This window comes from Neurospora hispaniola (assembly GCF_033458365.1).
Source record: "Neurospora hispaniola strain FGSC 10403 chromosome Unknown B0T23scaffold_5, whole genome shotgun sequence".
Lineage (NCBI taxonomy): Eukaryota > Fungi > Ascomycota > Sordariomycetes > Sordariales > Sordariaceae > Neurospora > Neurospora hispaniola.
Window position 1 is genome coordinate 2,704,557 of NW_026944410.1, and position 22,919 is coordinate 2,727,475.

Below are 22,919 nucleotides of genomic sequence, written 5' to 3' on the forward strand. Positions count from 1 at the left end.
GAAGAACAGAAAAGTTCGAAAAGTTGTCGCTTATCGGCGCGCACGCCCCACCCGGTGTCATTGATAAGGGTCTGGCGCTAGTCCGAAGCTGATCCCAACTGCAACTCCAGGGTTAGCTATGGCATCTCATGCTTATAGAGGTACCTATGTTTCGCTTGGGCAGCCATCAAGGTTATGAGATACAATAATTCCTGTTGGATTGTACGAATAACGCATACCCACTAGGAACAAGTTTCTATTGCTTTAAGCCCATCTCTACCCCAGACAGCAGGTTTGTTTGGGTCTCGCGTAAATCACCAAAGCGTCGATGACCGTATTCATGATATGACAGTTCATCCCCCTCCCAACCAGAAAACGCCGATACGATAACAAAGAAAAGAAAAAGGAAAGAAGGAAACCAGGAAGTGATAAATGGCTGTATATCATAAGTTCCTCCACCCTGTTTATGAAAACTCGTTGTCTGCCTCCTCAAAGTTGTTCTTGATCTGGAGAAGAACGGCCGCCTTCCAGTCATCGAGCCGGCTCATCTTATCGTACGCGGCAAGCTTATCCTGGAACATCTCGAGGTTGTTGTTTGAGGCTGCTTCCAACAAGTCAACCAGGAGTTGGTATTCGCGCTGACCCGTGAATGATGGGTCCTTCTCGGCGTACTTGGTGATGTTACGCTGAGCAGTGACCATATCCTTGGTCGCCAAGGAGCAGAGACCGGCCTTGAGGAAGTACTCCTTGACCGAGTACCTCATCAGGTTGTTGCCGAGTGACGCCTCCGCAACCTTCTCGAACTTCTCAATAGCGCCGAAAAAGTCGCCCGCGAGGGCAGAGAGGTCGGCCACCTTGAGCCACAGCTTGTTCGCAAGACTACACACAGCTGGTTAGAACGACTTGTTGGACTCGTAACATGGCGCAAAAGCCGTGGGCATCAATCACTTACGCGACAGCACCGTCGTTCTCGTACCACTCGGCCGCAATTGTATAGGCCTTGATAGCCTCTGGCTTATTCTGCAGCTCGTTTTCGTAGACCTCAGCCTGGTTCTCCTTGTGCGACGCAGCTCTCCGGAAGTTCCCCGCCATGGTATACTGCTTGATGGCAACCTCGACGCAGCGCACAGCATTATCCGGGGCATCTTTCCTATAGACCTTGAAGGCGTCCAACATGGCATTCGCCGCATCGTTGGGCTCCTTCAACTTTTCAGTGAAGATCTTGGCAGCTTCCTCGAAACACTTGCCGGCCTCGGTGTCTGGGTAGTGGGCAGAATGTTAGGACTTGTCGCGAGGTTCATATGGCCCGAAAGCGCATCGTGGGCGTTGATGATTGTGATGACGTACTTGACTTCTGCAACCTGAAAGCGTTGGCCGCCTGTATGTACTGATCCGCCGCATTTTGGTACTTTTCTTCCTTGTTTCCGAAGAGACCCCAGCCTTTGGACGCGCTTGCGAGGGTCTTCTCTGCCTGGTGTTCGCATTCGGCATCAGCAATGTGTCCATTGTCGCGAAAGTGTCAGGAGGGGCCAGGAGGGGCAGGTTCAAACCTCTTGTTGGAGAACGCGCGGATCGACAGCCATGAAGGGCAAGTTATTAGACGGTATATAGATGGGCAAAGTTCCAAGTTGGAGTCGCGTTCGCTGTATGAAGCCGACTGATGGGTGTCCCAATTGTTCGGAATCGGGCGCGCTCGAAGAAGCTCAGGTGTTGGTCGGGATGGTGTCGTGTTGGTGGTTGCAGGAGCCCGAGGTGTTTCGTTGTCTCCCGGGGTAAGGTATGCGGCATGGGATTGGGGGGGTTGGCCGGTATTGGGGGGGGGATGATCACTTTAGCGGGCTGTGATCGCTGATGCCGGCTCGCCAAGCCCTTGACGCCTGAACAGGTTCCCTGAGGGCTGGTAGCTTGCCTGACCAAGTGGCCCGGTGGCAGGGGTCTAGAGGTAGCCTCCCCTTCAACCTACCAAAGCTCAGCTATGACGCCCAACAGGTACCTCGCAAATGTCTCGTCAGTCCTCTTTCATCTCAACCTCTCATATCGCGACTTCTTACCAGAGTCTCACCTGAAACCACCCATCAAAGCATCAAATAATCTCTAAGCCACATCATATGCAGACCTCATAGAACAACGCAAGTCTACATCTCCCTTTCAGCTATACTACTTTGGATACCGAGGCATTTTCTTCCCATCAAGGCCATCATGACAGCAAAAACCATCTGCCGCGCCTGCCACCGCGCAGCTCTTTCAACCTCCTCGGTCCTCTCGGCCAGCTCCAGCTCCAACTCCAACTCCAGCCAGCCATCGACCCGTGATCTCTCCCGGTCACGATCTTTTACAACCGAAACCTTCCCTCAATCCACCGCCCGCGGCGGCTCCTCCAAACTCTCTCCACCATCACAAATCGACCCATCAGTCATCCTCACCACGCCAACCTGGTCCGTCCGCTCTCTTCTTCCTCCATCATCCACACCATCCTCATCAACCCAACCCGATGAAAGCGAAATAACCCCCCAAACTCTGCACCACCTCGCCCGCCTCTCTGCCCTCCCCCCGCCCTCCGCCTCCGACCCTGCCTCCACCACCCGCCTTCTCTCAGCTCTGCACTCACACCTGCACTTCGTGCGGGCCATCCAATCGGTGGATACCACGGATCCTTCAGATCAAGCCAAGGAGCTGGCGCCCTTGAGTTCGATCCGGGATGAGTCTCCGGAGGGACTGGCGGACATCACAATTGATCTGAAGATGCTTGAAGGGGCGCTGGCGGAGGAGGATATTGTTGGTCATTGCCGGCGGCCGAGGCGGAGAAAGATGGAGGAGCCGAAAGAAAAGAAGAAAAATGAGGCTGAGGATTGGGATGTGTTGGGATCAGCTGAGCAAAAGGTTGGGAGATACTTTGTTGTCAGGAGTGGGAAGAAGGGGGAGTAGATGATCAAGGGGGAAATGGCTGAAGTTCGTCTCGCGCCCTGGAGAAGATAGAAGGGCTGTGGTCTGCGTGGGCTGACTATATAAGAGGGCTATGGATCTGCTAACTGATGCCGAACAGTGGGGAGCCTGGAAGATTTGGAATAGGCCGGGAAAGGCGTTGTTATAACACGCAGGGCCGGGACTTTTAGGCCTTTCAGGGAATCGCGTCAGATGCCCAGCCTGTTTGCATTGGGAGTTCAAGTCTTCCAAGGGGTATTCATGGGACAAAAATCACTGAGTGAGGGACTACGTTGTTGCGTTGTTGCGATGCAAGCGCCACACTACAATATCTGTTTGCTGTACCATACTAAGTGTGTCCTACCCAGATGATCCACATCGGTCACCAGAGATTACTCTGGTATAGAAAGCTAACTGAACTGAAGCTAATCCTACAACTACTTAGATAACGTACGAATTCTGTCTCATTTCTCATGAGCCCTGCGTTGCCACCCCCTTGTCGTTGTCATAACATAAACATGAGCAGGAACTTAGGTCCCAAGAAAGCCAAAGTTAAACGTTCACCAATTCCCCCTCCCCTCCTTCCGACGAGTCGAATTCAGCGTTCACCTCTTGTTCTTCTTCCTCATCCGGGTCCTGATAATACCCGGATCATTTTTCGCAGCTTCCTTCGCCTTGTCTATCACCACAATTCCACGCTCGACGGCGTCTCGCTTCTTCTCACGCTCTCGCACCCTTTCTTCTGCGGCTACCATGGCTGCCTCATCTCGGCTAACCTGCTCTTGGTTGATGTCCTCCCAGTTGATGTGCTTTAGGATGCTACCGGCGAGGTACTGGTATCGGAGATGTCCACTGATCTTAGCAGAGACATCAACATTCTCGACACCATCGATACCCTCGATCCGCTGCAAACCTGCAACGCCAAACTGGATGCTGCTCGTCCGATACAAGAAGCCCAACAGGTAATCGTTCTCTGAAAAGACATTGACAAGCCGGCCAGAGACCACGCTCCTCATGGTACACCAGACGCGGGCTTCCGAGGGTGCGGGCGTACCCATCATGACGGCGTTCTCGACAAGACCGAAAGCTCTGCGCTCCGCCAAGACCATTAAACAGACATAGATCGCACGGGCGCCGAGACTGTAACCGATCAGCGTCACTCCACGCTCTCCGTGGGCTTTGTTCATGATGGCGTCGGCGAGAAGAGCTCCGGCCTTGTCAGCGCGGACCATGCCGACGCTCCAGGGATTATCGATAATTTTGTTGATCTTGAGCAAGCCGAGTGGCCAAAGGGATTCCGTCATGCTGGTGAAAACTGGACCATGTTTGTTAGCGCGTCTCGAGAGGTTACACTTTGGGATATTGAAAGGAGGCTCACTGGTCCGAGCAATGATTTCCTTCTTTGCCATGGACCATGCCGAGCTCCTTACGACAGTCTCCAAAGCTGTACCCATCTTCGAGAGCGAGTCCACTTCCCATCGCACAGCGTATACCTCGTTCGCCTGTCCTAAAGCCCTCCAGGGGTTAGTGACGTCCGACTCGTCGGTCAGCCATCCACTAATGGCCAGCACAACTCGGAGACGACGGGCATCTGGCTGGATCTTGCCAATCTCGCCATCTTCGCCAATAGAGCCGCGCATGGGGATGAAAGCGAAGTCCTGTATCTCCTTGGTACACTGCTCCATCAACTTGACCGAGGTTCTGGCGTTGTAGATACCGAGCAAAGCGCCGACAACAAAAGCACTCTCGCCCGTCGAACCTAATATGCCGGCGGAAGCAGTAGGTCCAAGCCCGAAACCTCCATTGACAGATCCGATTCCTGCAGCCACAAGGGGCGGAGCGAGATGGCCAGGTATCCCAAAGCTGCTAATTCCAGCCATACTTGCCAATCCGTGCCTCCATCTCCTGGATGGCTTCCCAGCACATTCCTCGATTCTTTTTTGGATCAGCTCCTCTGGATTGATATCCTTGGCCATCCACGCAATAGCCTTGGCAACGCGGACCTCGTCATCAACGAGAACGCGAAGAGGAAGGTTTAGCGAAGAGGTGATATGGAGCAGCAGCACCCGAGTATATGCGCTGTAATGCTCGAGTGAGAGCAGGAGAAGTAGCAGAGCGTGAAGCACCAGCAATCTTCTCTCTAGAGGCCAGTAGCAGAGCGTCGACGGGATCGGCGGGTAGAGCTGCATCAGAACAGGGTCGGACTCAATGTTGGAGGTTGAAACTCCTGTCATGGAATTAGCAGCCGTCGCACTATCTCTATATACGTGTCCCCGGTCACTAGGTGGAGTAAGTACTCACCGTTAGGCCTGTTCCTGCCTCGTCTGTTGTTTGGCAACGTGGAGTTGAAGTTGGCATCTCCAGCCCGCTTGACAGAGATGTCACCCATTCTCTTATGTACCGCTGTCTGCCATTTCTTGAAGTGCAGCATGGCTTCCTTCTTCAATTCCTGAAGGTAGGGCCCGATTGTCTTGTCATTGTCCTGTTCAGGGGCGCGTTGGATATTCAGGTTAGATGGGTTAGCTGGCTGCAGTGCAGCACCCGTGCTGTTTTTGGTGTCTCGAGCCATGTTTCCATTTTCCTTTTGGCTCCTCGAGGTCTTACCCTTAGTGCGCTTCTTGGGGTTCTGGAGCTGCGTCTCCACAGGGAGAGGCTTGGTGATGCTGAAATCACGCAAGTGGGCGGGAAGTCCGCTCCAGAACTTGTTACGAACCGAGGGAGCGTCATCGACCAGACCGGCTGAGTCGTAAACATGGGTAAAGTGCTTCTGCATGACATCGGTGGTTCTGGTAATGAGTGAAGTTAAGTCGTTCTTTTCCTGGGGTGACAATAAAGTGCTGAAGTCAGCCTCCCGCTTCGGGGGATTATGTCTTGGTCTGCCGCCGGGAGGCATATCCGCGATGGCACTGTCGTCAGAAGCTGTGTGGGAGAGGGTCGGTGAAGTTGGCGATGCTGCTTCGGCAGCGTCCTTGGGAGAAGGCAAGCCGGGAGGAATTGGGTTACAAGTCTTGAGGCCCAGGGCCTTTGAAGAGCGCACCGTGACCGCTGGCGCGGGAGCGTTCTTGAGTGCCGCCATGGTCAATTAGGAAGGCGACAAGGCGCAATGATTGAGTGCTCTTTCTGTTGTTGATTCTGACACCTCAGTCCCCGCCCTACCTTCGGGTGGATAGGTCACAGTAGAGGTGATTGCCCTGACCAATTGGTACAGCGCAGTAAACCGGGAGTTGTACTTGTCGCGGTGGTGTGGCGATGAGACGGACCGTATGAGGGGAGTGTATCGTCTCGTCAGAATGGAGACTGCAGTGCGCAACCAGAATTGCAACTGGAAGGTGTGGGCAATAGGTGATTGCCAACTGAGTGTGGAGTGACTCCAGTCGCCTTGTGGTCTGGCAGATCTTGTGACAGGTGACTTCCCAACCTGTTGAGTTCGCTCTCAGATTATACTTCCCCGCTAGGAAAGATAGAGGGAAAGAGCGATGGTCATTCTGTCTCGAATTGTTTGCTGTCTTGGGGGGCAGGCAGTTGCACTGCGGTACCACGATGATGTTCGCTTAGGCTAACCTTGGCGTTACAGGAGCCAGCCAGACTGTCACGAGGCCACGAAAGAGTGTCGTTCCTGCGGGTTTTTAGGCTGGATGGCCAGGTACGGGTATGTCGAATATTACCTTATGATCAGAGAATGCGGTCGCGCCAGGCGGTGTGGAGGGGAAACAGACAGAGGAAGGAAGAAAGGCCGAGAGGTCGGGCGTTGTTGTAGATAAAGTAAGATGGATTCTATGGGAAAGGGTCCTGGTCCCAAGCCGGGGGCGGGGATGCAAGGTGGGTGGGTGCAGAAGGGACCTGGGATATACAAGAGATCCGTTGGTCGGGAAGGACGCTGGGGATCGTGAAGGTGGACGGAAAGAAAGAGCAGAGAAAGGCAGTCCACGCAGTGAAGGGCAGTTCAGTTAAGGGCAGGCAAAGGCAGGATCACGGTGGAAGCTAGGAGTGTTCTACGCGTGGGCTGACTGCCGGAAGCTTTGCCAACAGCAAAAGGACGGCAATGAGGACCAGTGATGTTTGGCAAGCATCGAAACTCCCCTTGTGCGACGCGGGAGAGGCGGGGTGTTTGGTGGTGGTCTAGTTCTGAGGCAGCACAACGTCCAAAGAGGTTCACAACCTAAGCTCAAGGATCACGGACATAAGATCATTCCATTATGCTGCCATACCAGCTGCTGAACACGAACGTCCAAGTGGCATTCAAGGGGAGAAGGGTTCGCAAGCTTGACTATAGGCTGCAGTGGGCTGGACCGGCACCGCTCTCTATTGTTGAATTGCTAGGGCACGCAAGCCTAGCCGCGTGAATGAGAAAACGCACCGCGGAGCTGAGGACTAACTGAGCAAGCCTTGATGGATATAAAAAGGACACTCAAGAATATGTGCCACCCTTTGGTACGGCCTCAGTCGTCAGTCAACATCCAAACCTCCCATCCTCAGTCTTTGACATCGATGTAAGTGGAAACGGACGCAATTGCCCGAAGACCAACGAAAAACTTCAAAGACCCAACACGCACATGTAGTAAAGCATATGCCATGGACATATGGACACCCAACAAACTATTTTGTTTGTTTGCAGCGGTCCCTTCCCGATCATACAATGAGGCTCAATTCAGGGGTGTTGTTGGAACTTTGGTTCAGGGTTGAAGCAATGATCTGCCTTCAGGGTTGTGAGGGAGAGCAGTGCGGACGCTTGCGCTGGACCTATCAGGGGACCCTTGTCAATCCGGCTTCCTTCCCGCAGGCGATCTTCGCCCCACCTTTTGATTGGATGCCCTGCGTTGACTCTTGGTTTTTTATTTTGGCAGAGGGATGTGGAAGGTGGAATGACGAAGCGGGGACGTGGGGGAAAACGGGAAGGGTACCTCTAGCGCCAAAACCGAAAACCTTCAGCGGCTGCGATTCTTCCGTCATCAAAGGTTGCTCTAACGGCCATCGACCCACACTACACCGAGGCGTGTTAAGTAACGTGTCCCACACTGAATGCACACACCTAGCCCGGTATACCTCCTGCGTACTACACCCAACACACCTTCAAGTTCGTTCGCCTTCAGCGTACGGTATTCCAAGTCTAGAAGGTACTGCAACCTGCCGACCAATACCCATTGCACGACGAGTCAAGGGAGACAGGCCGAGAGCTAGCTTTCAGATCGAGATAACAGAACAGCCTGGAACCCCGCGACAAGAGTCGCATGAAAATTCCAGTTCCTGCCAGGCACGCTCCTCGTCAGCAGCGGCGATCACACAAACTTCCCCAGACTCCGTCAGACCGCAATTGTTGTCGCATGACCGGACGGCCTTCAAACGACGATCACCTAACTCATTTTTCGAACAGATCACACCACCCTTGAAACCGCGCCTTTGTAGAGAAGAAAAGAAAAGAAAAAAGAAGAAGAAGAAAAGAAGCGCTCCCGAAACCTCATCTTCTCCCAGACCCGACTACCTCTACGACTACCTACCGCATACACACAACCACCCGTTCAAACACATACGTCCCAAAAACACAACAGCAAACTTTGATACAATCACACAATGACCTCCGTCGCCCAACGGCAAGCGCAGCCTGCGCAACCATCCACCAGCCAAACCGCTGCCCCAACCCGAACCCAAACCGAGACCTCTTCTCCGGCCATCTTGCGACTTCGCGGCGCACACTCGAACGGGCGATCTGTACAATGGCGTAGCGATGTCGTTGACAACGAAGGTCTCGGCAGGAAAAAGTCCAAAGGTTAGTTGATTTGGGTTTCCCTTCTGTCCCCCACCCTTCAATTGCCTTGCGCGCACACATGCACATTCTGATAATTACATATGCTAATACCACCGGTCGGCCACAAACAAAACAGTCTGCTGCATCTACCACCGACCAAAAGGCGTAGACGAGTCCAGTGACGATTCTTCTTCTTCCTCCGACTCATCATCCTCTTCCGATTCCGACTCGGACCCAGAACCTGATCAAGATAAACGAATCACATCTGGCGGTGGTAGTAGTGGCAGGGGCCACCGGCATTCCCATGATCACGACCATGATCGCAGGGAGGGTGGTTGTAACCACGACCATGGACGTGGGAGGAAACACGGCAATAAAGGAAAAAAGACGGAAAGGAGGCCGAGCCCGAATGCGTATGAGAAAATGCCCAAGTATAAGCCGAAGGATGGAGGGGCTGAGCCTTCGAATTCAGAACCGCAAGGTCCTGGGGGAAGTAAATGATGCAGGGAACAACACGAACGTATGTTTAAAAGTCGAATTTCTTTTTGGGGGCAATTGTTAGATACCATGGGAAGAAAAAAAAAAAAAAATGAGCACGAAGGCTGGGTTTGTCTTGGTTTTGGCTTTCTGAAGCCATAATGAGCACGTGTATGGGCTGCTTCTCGTTAGATATCATTCTTCGCTAGGTGTCTTTGTTATTCGACTTCACGAGTCAAATAACAATCGATATACACATGTATCTCACTATAACGGCCTCAGATATTCAAGACATCCAGCAACGCAGAAATGTGCTACTGCATTCTAACACATTTGCCCATAGACACCTTAAGTGACTCTATCTTATGTAACGGCTATACAGAGCTTCCCAATGTTTAAGATCGTACAAGAAATCTAACCCATCCATGTAAAGACAACCCTTCCAGACCTTTTTAGCTCACAGCGCCAGACGCCACTCAACGTTATCCCACTAGTGCAACAGCCAAGTCTGAGTCTGCTCCTTCTCACCCTCGGCAGCCCAAGTAACCCTCAAGTTCAATCCGCGCTCGTGATTCTCGGCGGTGATATACTCAATCTCGCCTGCAATCTTCTTTCCAGGAGCCGGCTTCGTCTCCTTGACCTTGTTCTTGTCCAGCAGCATCAGGCCCTGTCGCCAATGGGTAGGCTCACCAAACGGCCCGGTAGTAAAAGCCACCCGGGCGTCCTTATCGCCGCCCTTGCCGGCCGTCTCAGCCACCCACTCCTGCGCCTTGGTGTCCAGCTTGATGGACTCGTCGACGCGGTTGCGTGCGAAGAAAACGTCCCACCAGACGAGGAAGCCGTCGTGGCTCTCGGCCTTGTCGTCGAAGGCGCTCTGCCACTTAGCCGTGAACACGAGGTCCTCGACCTTGACGGTGTGGAAATCCAACAACCCGAACGAGGCCGGGGTGCCGCACACGGTCTCGGCGGGGCGGACCTCCATCCGGCAATCCTCGTAGATGCCCTTCTGCATCACCTTCATGTCGAAGCCGTACACGTCGCGCCAGAAGTCAACGTACTCGGCAATGTACTCCTGTTCCGACACGGGCGCGATCCACATGTTGCCGTGGCTGGGGACGAGCAGACCTTGGGGAGCCAGGTACTTGTCGCGCGCCCACAAAACGCTGTTGAGCATGGCCTCGTACAGCAAGCAGTAGCCCATCCACTCGGACACAATGATGTCGACCTTCTCGACGGGGAGGATCACCTCCTCGATGCGGCCCTTGAGGGTAACAATCACGTCCGAAAGCCCGTTGGCGTAAATGTTCTCGCGCGCCTTGTCGATGATTTCCGAGCGGTCGACGGCGATAACCTGCTTCGCACCCGCCTTGGCGCAGAACATGGACAGGATACCCGTGCCGCAGCCAATGTCGAGGACGACCTTGCCGGCGAAGAGGTCCTTGTTTTGGTAGATGAAGTCGCGGTAGGCTTCGGTGCGGACCGTGTCCTTGAGCATGGTCTCGTGGATGTCGTTGTGCGCGTACGACTCAAAGTAGTAGTCGGAAGCACCCTCCTTGGCGGCAGGACCCTCGGGGGCCGGGCCTGAAGGCGCAGCAGCAGCAGCGGCGGCGGCGGCCTTGCCCTTGGTAGCATCCTTGTCGTCGTCATCAGCCTGCCAGCGCTGATCGAGGGTCTGCTGGACGGCAAGGCGGTAATTGGAGAACTGCTTGGACAGCTGCTCGAGCTGAGCCTGGAGCTCGGCGTTCTTTTGGATCAACTCATCCACAGCAGGCGCATCCGCGCCCTTCTGGGTGCCGGCAGCAGAAGCCTCAGCGCCGGTACCGCTGGACTCAGGGAGATCATCCAGGCACAAAATCAAGGCGTCGTCATCAAGGACGGGCTTGAGATAGCGGTCATCCTCCAGATCGGCGGCAGTGATCTCAGCGGGAAGAGGGACGCCTTCGTGAACCTTGGAACGGACTAATATGTTGTCAGTAGGCTGACTATTTAGCTTGTGGAGACTGGAGACATACTGAAGTTGATAAGCTTGATCAAGCCGTAGAAATCCAAGTTGAGACGGTCGCGAATGGCAAGGAAATCAAGACCCTTATCCTTGCAGTAGTTCAGCATGGAGACAACGTCGGGGAAGACATGGTCGTCGAGCAAGGAGATGATAGCGGGGGCCTCCTCTTGCTCCTCGTCCTGGTCGAGCCACTCATCCTCGTCGCCAGAAGAAGAAGAGGCATCAGAGCCAGAATCAGAGCCGGAGCTATAGTCGTTACGACGGGGTTCGGACTGAGCCGCCGAAGTTAAAGCTTGAGCGGCCATGATATGGTGGTTTGCCTCGAGGTACTTGACTTTGCTATGTCAGGTACAAAAATGTGAACAACAACCAAGATCACAACAAGAAACGTGGTTCTTGAAAGTGTGTTGTGAGGTTGTTGGAGCCTGGTCGTCAAGGTGCGCAGGCTTTGAAAAAAATCAGAAATTTCCACTTGTGTAAATTGGTAGTGTAAAGCAGTACCTAATTAGGTTGGCTGCAGTTGCAGCGTCGCCCAAAAATTGCGGGGAAACACATGCCGATAACGAACGCCTATTCGAACATCGAGCGCCAAACACGTTCTCGGAACTTGAAATGTACATATATGCTAATAATTCCCGTTTGTTTATTATTACCTTCTTCCTGACTGTTTTCGTACATGCCGCAATGGTGTAGTAATGATTCAAGGACCAAGCTTCTTGGGGCTTTTAGCGGATTGTGTCGTTCTCCAACAACCACCCCAAGATCCAGCCCCTTTCCCAGCTTCAGATCCAGTTGCCTGGGCAACCAGCCTTTCCAAAAAGCCAGAGAAGAAGTTATTGTCTGATCCAGTACGCCCTTTCTCTTGATCATGTATTCATGAAAATGTACAGTGTAAAATCTACAGTATCACCTAGCAGCCCATCGCTCTATGTGCTCTTGTTGCTCCCTTGCCAATCGTGCCTGCAAATTATCTAACCCCCAACAACGCCGGCAACTCCTTCACACAACCCAGTAGACAAAGTCAGGTATTCGATGAAAAATAAGGAACGGAGAAGAGGGCCCAGCAAAGAGCACTCCAGCAATATTCCAACCTTACACTTCAAGAAATTCAAGCAAGCAAACCGTCCTGAATCCAACCCATAAGCAAATCTCACGTATGTCTTTCTCACAGGCGGACGCTCGCCCCTATTCCCCTTCCAACATACCACAGCGTCTCTGTCCAGGATCCAATCCTGACACTGACAGTAGCCTTCGCATCAAGCTTCAGCCTACCACCTAACGCTTCCTTCACCTTATCACGTCCAACCGAATCCAGAGACCAGTCCACCGGCAACCTAGGCGTGGTAGACACCCCCGGAGGGCAGCCAAACGGTGAATCATACTTGATTCGTCCGATTTCCTCCGTGTGATTGTACAGGGCCGTAGCATTGATGTGCTCGATATATATCGTGTTTCGTGAGAAGGGCGAAGCTAACGTAAATGTGGCTTGAGAAGAGAATATGTGAAAGGTCGCACCCCGAATAAAGTGAGGAGCCGTATCATTGGTGTTGCCGTCCCCATCGTGTCGTCCACCTTCATCGTCGCCAGGCACGCTAAGTCTAGGCATTGGGAGCGTGAAGTTGAATTTTGACAGCGCTTTGCCCAGCTCTGGCTTTGATGGGATAGTACCCGGATGTGTTCTAAGCGTCACGGTTGTGTTATAACCGGATATGTACTGCGAAATCAGATCCCGGCCGATTTGCACGCCATCTTCTCCAGCCAAAGAAGGCCTCCATAGTGCCGTCACTTTCAGGTTTGTATTGTTTCCACGCTTGATGGTTAGTCTCTTTGCACGCGCCTCGCCGAGAACAGTTCCATTATTCAAAATGTTGATGCTAATCCAAGGAATGTAGGCCGCGTATGGAGTAGGGTTAGTTACGTTAACTGACGCCTGTAGAGATATTGAGACTGGGCTAGTGTCAACAACTTCCAGTTCTCCCACTTGAGGCTGCATAGAGCCGAGAAGATCGTTTCCAAGGGCTAGTGAAGGAGCGAGATGTCAGTGTTCTGAGATGTCCATAAAGTATGTGTGAGCGACTGATGGATAGCATCGACAAGAGATGCATAATCGCCAACAGCAGCAAGGTGACTGACAAAATATCATTGGAGAAGAGACGGACGTTTGAGCGGAATTCTGCCCTCCGCGGGGACACCCTTCACCACAAATTGTCCAAGAATTGTATGTACACCAACGTCGACAAGAGCGCTGATGTCGAGAATGACATCGGCGTCACCAAAAAGGAGGGCCTGAATAACATCGGTCAACACGTCATCGTCGGTAACCTTGAGCGGTGTATCATGAACGCGTGATGTGATCTCAATCAAGTTTTCTTCACCGGGACCGCCGTCGATTTGAATGGAGCTGGCCTTCTCGTCAATTTCCAGTTCGCCTAGCTTCTTGGAGTCATAAAACACATCCGCTTTGGCCTTGACACTGGAGACGTTCAACCCAATATTCAGTTCCGATGGGAGGGCTGCCAAAGCGACGATAGTGCCCGACACTTTGGGGTTCGAATTGGGGTCGTCGGGATCTGCCAACGGGTCTGGCAAGGAGAATGATACGTCCGTCAAAGAGAAGTTACGAATCAAGTCGTCAAAGGATTGTTGCGGAAGAGGTACAGGGACCGTAACACTGGAGATGATATCCCCGATCCAACCAGGGACCTCTCCACCTTGATCTTTCTGACCTCGTACGAGAACCGATACAGGCTCACCTGCAACGTAGGCTTCAAAGAGCTTGTCCAACGGCGACAAGGTTCCACCAGGACAGGGACGGGTAAGAGGCTCTGGCAATTCTTCAACGATGGAATGGGCGGTGACTTCGACATCGGCTTCCGGCCTAAGAGCAATGACATCGGTTAGGGCGGTAGCGATAGAAATGGCCGGGCCATGCTTCTTGCATCCCGGAACCGAGACCTCGAACTTGAGCGCGGGTACGTCAAAAGCAACTGGATAAGGGTTGAAGGTGGTGATGGTAACGTCGGCTGCCATTCCCTGCCTATCATCGCCGGGTAAGGGCCTCTCTTCAAAATTAAGACCGGTAATGTTGTAGGAGGGGAGCGGGGGCAATTCCTTGCCTACAATAAACGTATCAGTATGGATTCAAGGCCATTGTGGTGGAAGGACACAACGTCGGGGCATAGCACATGTTTGTTCTCATTTATAAGAATGACTTTTCGCCAAATAACAATGCTGCGAAGGGACGGTAGAGGGATTGACCTTCAAACTCCATTGTTTCCGAAACAGCGTGCGTTCCCAAGGGAATGTTGAATCTTGTCTTGACCGTGATCTCCGTTATTCCCCGTACACGAATTGTATCCATCTTCCCGCCCAAGAACTGATTTGCAATGGTCCGAATGGTATCGGCATCACCAGGAGCCAAATCGGCAACGATATCAAGCTCAGTATTGTGGCCATTCGCGATGGCAATCGTCAAGGGAGGGAGGCCAGCAGTTCCGAGCAACATGTTGTCGTGATCAATCCAGTAGACCTTGACCCTCGTCTCCTCTGTTGCCAGCTCTTTAGCCAGCCACGTGGTGAACTGGCCGACTCGTCTAATATGGACATTCTTGACACGCTGAGCATCAAGACGGAAGTTTGCTTGGATTCGCGCACGGACGCCGTCGGTAGTGATAGACTCGAGCGCCAAGTTTGTCGGCTCGATGACGATAGCCTCCTTGGCATATTTCTCAACCGCAGCTGGAACAAAAAAAGCGCCAATAGCGATGGAGGTTGCGAGCCCCATCAACAATAGTGCGGCGATAATGGAGGGCCATCGCGTCGACTTCGTGGTCGACCGCGCTGGTGGTACTCCATCTCCAGAATGAGAAGCCCCAGCCGAGACCAAAGAAGCTCTGTCTGGATTATCGCGTCCGTCATAGCGTGGTGTTGTGTTGGACGTCGAAAGCAGAGGTGTAGATTCGAGTGCGCCATCGGTTAAATCGGCCAGTGTTTTGGTATCCCTACTGCTTGTCGACGCCGCGAGCAGAGGGGACCGCTCGGTTTCGAAGTCGGAAGACGACATGTCGAAACGATGGTGCTGGATTCGGTTCTCAAGCCCTCATGAATGAAGTGTAAAGACTGAAATGGGCAATGAGTGGATGAATGATCGCAGGCAGACGAGCAATGGTAGATTGCCGTGAAGCTTGGACGCTCCTGCGATAACGACAACAACGGACGAGTTAAACGGTCGGGTGTTGGCACGGAGGTACCTCTAGATACTAGGTTGATCAAGGATAAGATAAACTGATAGGCTAGAAGAACTTGATATAATGAACAATATGTCTAAGGAAATTGATGAGAATGAATCGATGAAGTATAGTATGGACGATTTATACTGAAATGGTGTTGCAACAAAGCAGGACGGTTGGTGTTTCAGCGACGTTGAGATTGAAGTTGGGCTCGCAGCCGACACATCAAGTCTTCGGATACGGAGGTACCTAGATCACGAGCCATGCACTAACAACATGATGCGTGAGCTGGCGCTATTTTACAGGCTGACAGTGCCTTTATGCAGTTAAGGTAGTGCTGCACCAAGACGGGACTACACCAAAATAGCGGCTTCAACAATAGTGTATGCCCACAAGGTTGCCCTGTGCGCGACCGGGATCAGCTTCCGCTTAGGTTGATTGGCCCAGCCCGTGCCTGCATCCCCTCGCTCTTGGTTTGCGTGACCTCCGGCGCCGGAACACGGAAGGATACTCTTTGCCCTCACCCTTCCGCGAGGTCGCGATGGGACCGGTGACCGGATGTGCCTGTTCGTCGGTTGCATCCAAATTCCCAGTGGATGGATGATGGACGACTGAACGGCATGGGTGGGGCCGCAACCCCGAACTTGGAGAAGCCCAGGGGCAGTCCAGCTTGCCCAGCGGCTCCAGACACCCCACCGGCTTGTCCCGTCGTGGTGTGGAGTGAAGCTCAAGTAACCAACCATTGAACAAGCTCCAATTCGTCAGACCTGCATGTACCCGTTCCTCACACTAGGGTTCTTATCCTGAATGACACACCTCATGCTGAGCTCCATTGGTGGTTGGAGGCGGGAAACGGCTGCGACTGGGCTATTTGATTGTGAGCGTGAAGGAACTGAGTATGTAAGACAGTTCAAAGAGAGAGAAAAACGATAAAAGCAAGAAAGATAAAATATAGAGTTGGAAGACAAACGTGCAGATAGCCGGTATCGGTGCAGTTTCAAAATCAAAATGTTGTGCAATTCAACTCTTGGCTGTTATCTTTTGGCCCAAGAGACCTATCCCCTGCTACCAAGCTCATCCCCGTAAGGGCCCTCAACACTGAGCTACTTAATCGTCTTGTTCCTTGACTGTGGGTTTGCAGACTGGGAAGAGGCTATTCCGAAAGTCTGGGGCTGAAAAGAGAAAGGACGAAAGACCAGGGTACGTACCTGTGAAGAGTCACGGTTCGCGAATTGATTCATAAAGGAAGTGGAAAGGGCCTTGACAAACACTAGTACTGCAGCTTTCCCCCCAGGGCCACTCTTCCTGGCTGACTCACTTTCCAACTTCTTTCACAACTCATCTCGCATTTCTTAAGATACCCCATTGCACTTTTTCTTCGTTTGACATTTCTCTCTTTCCTTGTCCTCACCAGATACCCGTTGTACCTCTCCATCGCCATCATGATGTCCCGGGCAACGACTCGCACCATCAAGTCCGCTGTCGGACAAATCCAGGCTCGCTCTGCGTCCAACAGCGCCGCCAGCAGTACCCCCCGCCATCTTCTCTCCATCAGCCAGCTCAGCCCTGCCGAGTTCTCCAAGCTTGTCCTCAATGCTTCTGCTTACAAGCAGGCCACCAAGGCCGCCTTCGCTGCTGGCCCCGGTCAGGTACCCCGCACTTTGGACGGCAAGCTAAAGGGACGGACCGTGGCCATGATGTTTAGCAAGCGAAGCACCAGGACCCGTGTCTCGACCGAGGCCGCTGTGGCCCTCATGGGCGGCCACCCCATGTTCCTCGGCAAGGATGACATCCAACTGGGTGTAAGTGTTAACTACCGTCTCGGCTCCATCGTCTCCCCCCTGCCTAAAAGAGACACATACATGCGCAACGACCAGCACCTCGATCACTAACGACACTTTCCACAGGTCAACGAGTCTCTCTATGACACTTCCAAGGTCATCTCCTCCATGACCTCGTGCATGGTAGCCCGCGTCGGTCCTCACTCCGACGTCGCTGACCTCGCCAAGGACTCGTCGGTACCTGTCATCAACGCCCTGTCCGATGACTTCCACCCGCTCCAGGCCATTGCCGACTTCCAGACCATCCACGAGGCTTTTGCCACCAAGCCCGCCCACGAGGCCAGCCTCGGACTCGAGGGCATGAAGGTCGCCTGGGTCGGCGACTCTAACAACGTGCTTTTCGACATGGCCACCGCCTGCGTCATGCTGGGCGTCGACATCTCGGTCGCCTCGCCCGCCGGCTATGGCATCCCCGACCGCATGAAGCAGATCATCCTCAGCGCCGCCGATGGCGTTGCCAAGCCCGGAAAGCTGATCGAGACCACGGTCCCCGAGGAGGCCGTCAAGGACGCTGATATCCTGGTTACCGATACCTGGGTGTCCATGGGTCAGGAGGCCGAGACCCAGAGGCGTCTCAAGGCGTTTGCCGGCTTCCAGATAACCAACGAGCTGGCTAAGCGTGGCGGCGCGAAGCCCGGCTGGAAGTTCATGCACTGCCTTCCTAGGCACCCGGAGGAGGTTGATGACGAGGTTTTCTATGGTCCTCAGTCCTTGGTCTTCCCCGAGGCCGAAAATAGGCTCTGGGCTGCCGTCTGTAAGTGAAGCGATCTATATTCTGCCCCGGATGAAGCTTGAGCTAATCACGTTTGTACTTTTACCTAGCTGCCCTTGAGGCTTTCGTCGTCAACAACGGCAGGATACTTTGAGCAAGAAGCGATATGACAAGGTTTCTTTTGGTTGCATCTTGGTTCCATCCACTCTTCGTACATCGTAAGCATATCATGGCAGCAGTAAGGCAGGCGTTGTATTCCATGGGTTAAGGGGGTTTGGTTGGTTGATATAACCATATTCTCAGATACACACAAAAGTTATTGGCTTTTTTTTTTTTCCTCCTTCACATCGGTTCGTCTTACTGTATTCTATCTAGACGGGTAATCAGACAAAAGAGAAACGACATAAAATGATGACGGATTTTTCGAGATGTTGCAAAAGGCTGATCAACTATTTTTCATGTGTTTCTTGTAACGCCGCTGCAGCTATTTGAATAGACGAGGCACATGGAGACAATTCTGCAAAGTGCGAAAATAAGAGGACCAATTGACCAATCCGATCCACAACTCCTGGGTAAATCCTTTCCCATTTTTTCCCTTTCCTTTTGCACACACCGTCCCTTGTTTAACCAGGGGGGAGCTGGCTAGCATCAACAACGTCATCGGCCTCCTTCACATGGGTCTCCTCGCCGTGCTCGTAGAGAGGAGAGCGGGGCAGGGCCATGAGACCAGTACGGGCGGACTCAAGAATGCCGAAGGGGGCAATGAGCTTGAGGAAAGAGTCGATTCTGACGGGCTTCGCGGAGCTGTGGAAGAGTGGTTAGTATGTAAGCTTGACAGGGGCGCGAGACCAAAGGGTGACTCAAACTTACACTTCGACGATGCAGCTGTTAGTGCTAATATCCAATACCTTGCCGCCGAACTGGTGGGTGAAGTATGTGATGCTCTTGAGATGCTCATGCTTGTGCCTCAATGCCTCGCTGGCTACCAAGCGGCTGGGGTGGAAGTCCTTGGCAGTCTCCTCCAGGCTGTGCTCGCCGCCATTCTCGAGCTTGCCAGATTCGCCCTCGGTGGCCTCGGCGGTGATCTCGCGGTGGTGAGCGAGAAGTTCCTCAAAGTACTCGGGGCCGAGAATGTTGATCTTGGCCAAGAGCAACTCTCTCTGCACGAGAGCGGCCTTGCTGTAGTCGAGAACGGCCCAGACGGGGACCAAGTCCTCCAACTGCCTGCGCGCCTGCTCAACAACACCGTCCTGACCGGTCAGGACAATGGTCATGCGGGAGAGATCATCAACCTCGGTGTTGCAAACAACGAGCGAGTCGATGTTGAAGCCTCTGGCAGCCAAGATACCCGAGACGCGCGACAGCACACCAGGCTCGTTCTGGACCAAGCAGTTCAGGATGTGACGCTTGGGAGGGGCGAGCGAGGGGGAGGGCGTCTCGTAGAGGATGTTGGAAACGGCGGCCTGGGCGGACGACCAGGCAGGAGGAGCGTCGGCAGCGGGGAGAGGCGCATGGCGGCGGCGGATGGCCTTGTAGGCAATGGCAGAGGTCGAGCTGCTGTGGGAGCTGTAGCGGACGCCAATGGCCGCCGGAAGAGACTGCCGGGCGACGGGAGCGGCATCCCTTGCCTTCGCCGATATCCGGCGCAGTGGCGCGGACATCACGAGGCCGCGAGACGCCATGGTCGTCGCGAGTATGATGTATAGAGAGAGCGAAGTTTGCTTCACTGCCCCTCGTGCAAATCGATCCGGAGCCGACGAGTACGTATGCTACGGTGGTGGTGAGCTGGGAGGGGGGAGGTATGTACAGATAGATGGAGGCACGAGATGGGTTGGAGGATGGCGACGAGGTCCCGTCAGGAAATCCAGGATGGATCAAACCCACTGGATATGTTTTCACCAGCCGCTAGTGACTCACCCGAACATCGGAGCTCGATGGAGGATCAGTGATTAACACAGGGCTCTAGACGTGGCTCCAGGCCCTCGTTGCTAGCGGGATGCACTGGCGATGTGACCGATGTGACCGCCGATTGTGGAGGCCGACATGGATCGACCAATGTAAAATAGAGGAGCCCCAGCTAGTCCCAAGCTCGGGTTGCCGAATGGTAGTGTCGCAAATTTGCCTGTCTGCCGGCCGAAACCCGCCCGGGCCTCCAGTCGTGGCAGTTGAAGCTCCATCGTTGTGGTGCCGTTTCTTGTTCAACCTAGCTTATCGGCATTGTAGTGTAGCTTGACGCAGTCGGCTGGACACTCAGAAGAATGAAAGACAATGAAGGGGACACTCAGCAGATGATCTCAGCCATGTTGGCCTAAAACGTCATGACTTGACCATAGGTTGTATTCAGATGAAAAAGTGGAAAAGTCGCAACCGGAGCGCAGACATCCAAACTCGGTGTGGCTCAACGTCCTGTCTGGAAGATCCGTCGTCCAACTGGCAAATCTGAACTTCAGTCGTCGGGTACTTATCACTGTCCCGGAATTTCTACCGGACTGGGCGCCGTGCACCTTCGTGGCCCGGCGATACTTACCTGCCGCTTCCACTTCTGCAATACCATGCCGTCCTGAGATCGAGAGCCCAAACCACCAAACCGGAAACGATCCACAGCATTTTGGGTCCAAAGAGCCAATCATAGACGAACCTGACGGCGCGCCCGATGCTCCACGTCTTACAGCCTCGTGGGTTTTCACAAGTCTCCACAGCCAACCCTTTCCCTTTGACGGGACAGGCTTAAATGTCATGCACTGGCGGCTGGTGTCTTCAAAAGGTCACGGTCCAACTCCAACTAGTGGTCTTCAACACAGGCGGCCCGTTTTCTTTTTCGTTTTTGCAAAGTTCAGAGTTCAACAATTCTTACTAGGCACCCACTGATCGTTTCTATTCTTGGGCGCGACAAACCACGCCTCCATCAGCAGCCCATTCGACACACTTTACACACCAACCCGGTACCCGACCGAATCGCTCCGAATATGGACGACGCAGAACGTCGGAGCGCGAAGCGCTCTCGCTTTGACCAGACCGAGCCTGAACCTAAGAGAGTATCACGCTTCGACCGCCGGTCTCGTTCTCCTCCCGCAAGGAAGTCGGACTCCGGCCGGGATCGCGACCGCAGCCCTCTTTCCAAACCCCGTGATAGCGTGACTCCCGATTCCACAAAGCCAGCAGTTGACCCTGCTGCCGCCGCTGGTATGCATTTAGCTCGCGATATAGAGGCCTGTTGTATCAATTTTCGCTGACCGCTTTGTAGCTGCCGCTGCCGCCCGTATTCAAGCCCAGCTTCAGGCTCGTAAAGGAATCCAACACGTCGATGTCCCACCCGTTCGATCTGCCGGTACTAGAGAGGGCAGCGTCCCCGCGAATATCAATGGAGAGATGTACATTTCCGATGGAGACTTCATCAAGGATATCGAGGTCAACGATCTCCGTAACAGATATCTCTTGACCAAGGGTTCGACCCAGAAAATGGTAATTACTCCTTGGTTAACCCACTGATCAACTGTCAGCACTCGCGAGACCGCATCTGTCTTGTTAGCGTCTCCGTTATTGCTGTTCAATCTTGTGCGGGGTACTCTTGCTTACAGGAGGCATGGTAGCTCGCACAGGGCCATCCACATTGCAACTGCTGACCTTGGCTGCTTGAATATAGATCAAAGATGAGACTGGTGCCGGTATGCCCCGCCTTTATACACGTTAAGTTTGGAGAACTGTTCATTGACCGTTTTCTGTTCAAGATGTCACCACTCGCGGTAGCTACTACCCCGACAAGAGCATGGCGACACCTGCGGTATGTGATTGCTTCTTGAGACTGGTCTACAAGTTCTCGTCGCTGATGCATTTGACTTCAGAACCCTCCGCTGTATCTGCATGTCACGAGCACGACCAAGGAAGGTTTGGAAAAGGCCGTTGCCAAAATCGAAGAAATGATGAAACAAGAACTTCCCCAACTCGTTGACGAACGTCGTTTCCGCCGCAGGGACCAGGAACAGGTCGAACGTGATGAATACGGTCGTGTAAGTCCAAAGTCCCCTCAGCTATGTTCAACTGGCGCTAACGTGTTTTCAAGCGCAAATGGCCGGAAGAGAGAATCCCCATCAATCTTGAACCCGTCCCAGGATTCAACCTCCGCGCCCAGGTGGTTGGTCATGGTGGCGCTTACGTCAAGCATATCCAGCAGGAGACTGGCTGCCGAGTCCAAATCAAGGGCCGTGGCTCCGGTTACATCGAGGCATCAACAGGCCGCGAGAGCGACGACGACATGTATTTGCATGTCGCTGGGCCCGATCCTAAGATGGTAGAGAAAGCCAAGGAGCTTTGCGAGGACCTGATGGAGAACGTCAAACAACAGTATGAAGAGTTCAAGAGCCGTCCGCCCCGCCAGTACAACGGTCCTAGGGATTACCGTGATCGGGAGCGGGAGCCCAGAGGTGGCGACTCTTACCATGGGCGGGGCTACAACAACAACAACAACAACAGCAACAACAACAACCACAGAGATCACCATCATGGCGGGCACCACGACAACAGCCATCACAGCAGCTACACCAACTCGCCTGCTCCTGGTGGTGGCCCTTCGGTCGCGCCCCCTACTCCCACGGCTCCTGCAGCGGCCACGACGGATTATGCTGCCCAATATGCCCAATACTACGGCGGCGCTGCCGCTACTGACCCTTATGCTGCAGCTGGTGCGGCTGACCCATACGCCGCGTATGGTGGCTATCAAGCGTAAGTGAAATCCGATTTTATTAGTGATAGCTAGCTAATGGTTTCAATAGCTACGTCCAACTGTATCAACAATGGTATGCCGCTCAGGCTGGACAGGTAACTCCTGCTGCTGCGGCTACTGGTGTTCCCGGTGCCCCCGGTGCTTCGGCATCTCCTCCACCTCCGCCTCCTACTGAAGCAGCCCCCCCTCCGCCTCCTCCCCCATCGTCTGCTGCCCCTCCCCCACCTCCGCCCGGCGCTCCTCCCGGACTGTCTGGTGGCTATAGCGCGGTATGTAAAGCCCCATGTCATGACG

At 53.5% G+C, this 22,919-nt stretch overlaps 9 protein-coding genes across 9 annotated transcripts; 4 read left to right on the top strand and 5 right to left on the bottom strand.

Annotated features, from left to right (window-relative positions):
• Positions 1-27: 27 nt before the first annotated feature.
• B0T23DRAFT_382579 (putative vesicular-fusion protein sec17) lies at positions 28-1,791 on the bottom strand. Its single transcript, XM_062837338.1, has 4 exons — positions 1,530-1,791; positions 1,327-1,450; positions 932-1,238; positions 28-858 (listed from the first exon to the last, which is right to left on the bottom strand). Exons 1-4 carry the CDS (start codon positions 1,560-1,562, stop codon positions 444-446), a joined length of 879 nt encoding a protein of 292 aa, XP_062692012.1. The 5' UTR covers positions 1,563-1,791; the 3' UTR covers positions 28-443.
• A 168-nt stretch (positions 1,792-1,959) lies between these two features.
• B0T23DRAFT_382581 (uncharacterized protein) lies at positions 1,960-3,365 on the top strand. Its single transcript, XM_062837339.1, has one exon. It carries the CDS (start codon positions 2,179-2,181, stop codon positions 2,902-2,904), a length of 726 nt encoding a protein of 241 aa, XP_062692013.1. The 5' UTR covers positions 1,960-2,178; the 3' UTR covers positions 2,905-3,365.
• A 141-nt stretch (positions 3,366-3,506) lies between these two features.
• Positions 3,507-5,977, bottom strand: B0T23DRAFT_413484 (uncharacterized protein; the record flags this gene model as incomplete). The annotated part of the gene is made up of 2 exons (XM_062839520.1): positions 3,507-5,128; positions 5,203-5,977. The coding sequence occupies 2 exons, from the start codon at positions 5,975-5,977 to the stop codon at positions 3,507-3,509; spliced, it is 2,397 nt and encodes a 798-aa protein (XP_062692014.1).
• A 2,402-nt stretch (positions 5,978-8,379) lies between these two features.
• On the top strand, positions 8,380-9,378 carry B0T23DRAFT_171003 (type 1 phosphatases regulator ypi-1). Its single transcript, XM_062832911.1, has 2 exons — positions 8,380-8,665; positions 8,781-9,378. Exons 1-2 carry the CDS (start codon positions 8,470-8,472, stop codon positions 9,143-9,145), a joined length of 561 nt encoding a protein of 186 aa, XP_062692015.1. The 5' UTR covers positions 8,380-8,469; the 3' UTR covers positions 9,146-9,378.
• Positions 9,379-9,429: 51 nt separating this feature from the next.
• On the bottom strand, positions 9,430-11,583 carry B0T23DRAFT_454513 (S-adenosyl-L-methionine-dependent methyltransferase). The gene is made up of 2 exons (XM_062841207.1): positions 11,134-11,583; positions 9,430-11,080 (listed from the first exon to the last, which is right to left on the bottom strand). The coding sequence occupies exons 1-2, from the start codon at positions 11,426-11,428 to the stop codon at positions 9,612-9,614; spliced, it is 1,764 nt and encodes a 587-aa protein (XP_062692016.1). The 5' UTR covers positions 11,429-11,583; the 3' UTR covers positions 9,430-9,611.
• A 705-nt stretch (positions 11,584-12,288) lies between these two features.
• Positions 12,289-15,186, bottom strand: B0T23DRAFT_396919 (uncharacterized protein; the record flags this gene model as incomplete). The annotated part of the gene is made up of 3 exons (XM_062838267.1): positions 12,289-13,142; positions 13,283-14,239; positions 14,382-15,186. The coding sequence occupies 3 exons, from the start codon at positions 15,184-15,186 to the stop codon at positions 12,289-12,291; spliced, it is 2,616 nt and encodes an 871-aa protein (XP_062692017.1).
• Positions 15,187-16,794: 1,608 nt separating this feature from the next.
• Positions 16,795-18,059, top strand: B0T23DRAFT_319322 (putative ornithine CARBAMOYLtransferase precursor; the record flags this gene model as incomplete). Its single annotated transcript, XM_062835118.1, has 3 exons — positions 16,795-17,154; positions 17,260-17,947; positions 18,016-18,059. The coding sequence occupies 3 exons, from the start codon at positions 16,795-16,797 to the stop codon at positions 18,057-18,059; spliced, it is 1,092 nt and encodes a 363-aa protein (XP_062692018.1).
• Positions 18,060-18,528: 469 nt separating this feature from the next.
• Positions 18,529-19,587, bottom strand: B0T23DRAFT_319794 (putative acetolactate synthase small subunit precursor; the record flags this gene model as incomplete). The annotated part of the gene is made up of 2 exons (XM_062835143.1): positions 18,529-18,709; positions 18,776-19,587. 2 exons carry the CDS (start codon positions 19,585-19,587, stop codon positions 18,529-18,531), a joined length of 993 nt encoding a protein of 330 aa, XP_062692019.1.
• Positions 19,588-20,871: 1,284 nt separating this feature from the next.
• Positions 20,872-22,628, top strand: B0T23DRAFT_405623 (uncharacterized protein; the record flags this gene model as incomplete). Its single annotated transcript, XM_062839030.1, has 6 exons — positions 20,872-21,088; positions 21,150-21,350; positions 21,435-21,491; positions 21,634-21,686; positions 21,748-21,912; positions 21,966-22,628. 6 exons carry the CDS (start codon positions 20,872-20,874, stop codon positions 22,626-22,628), a joined length of 1,356 nt encoding a protein of 451 aa, XP_062692020.1.
• Positions 22,629-22,919: the final 291 nt, after the last annotated feature.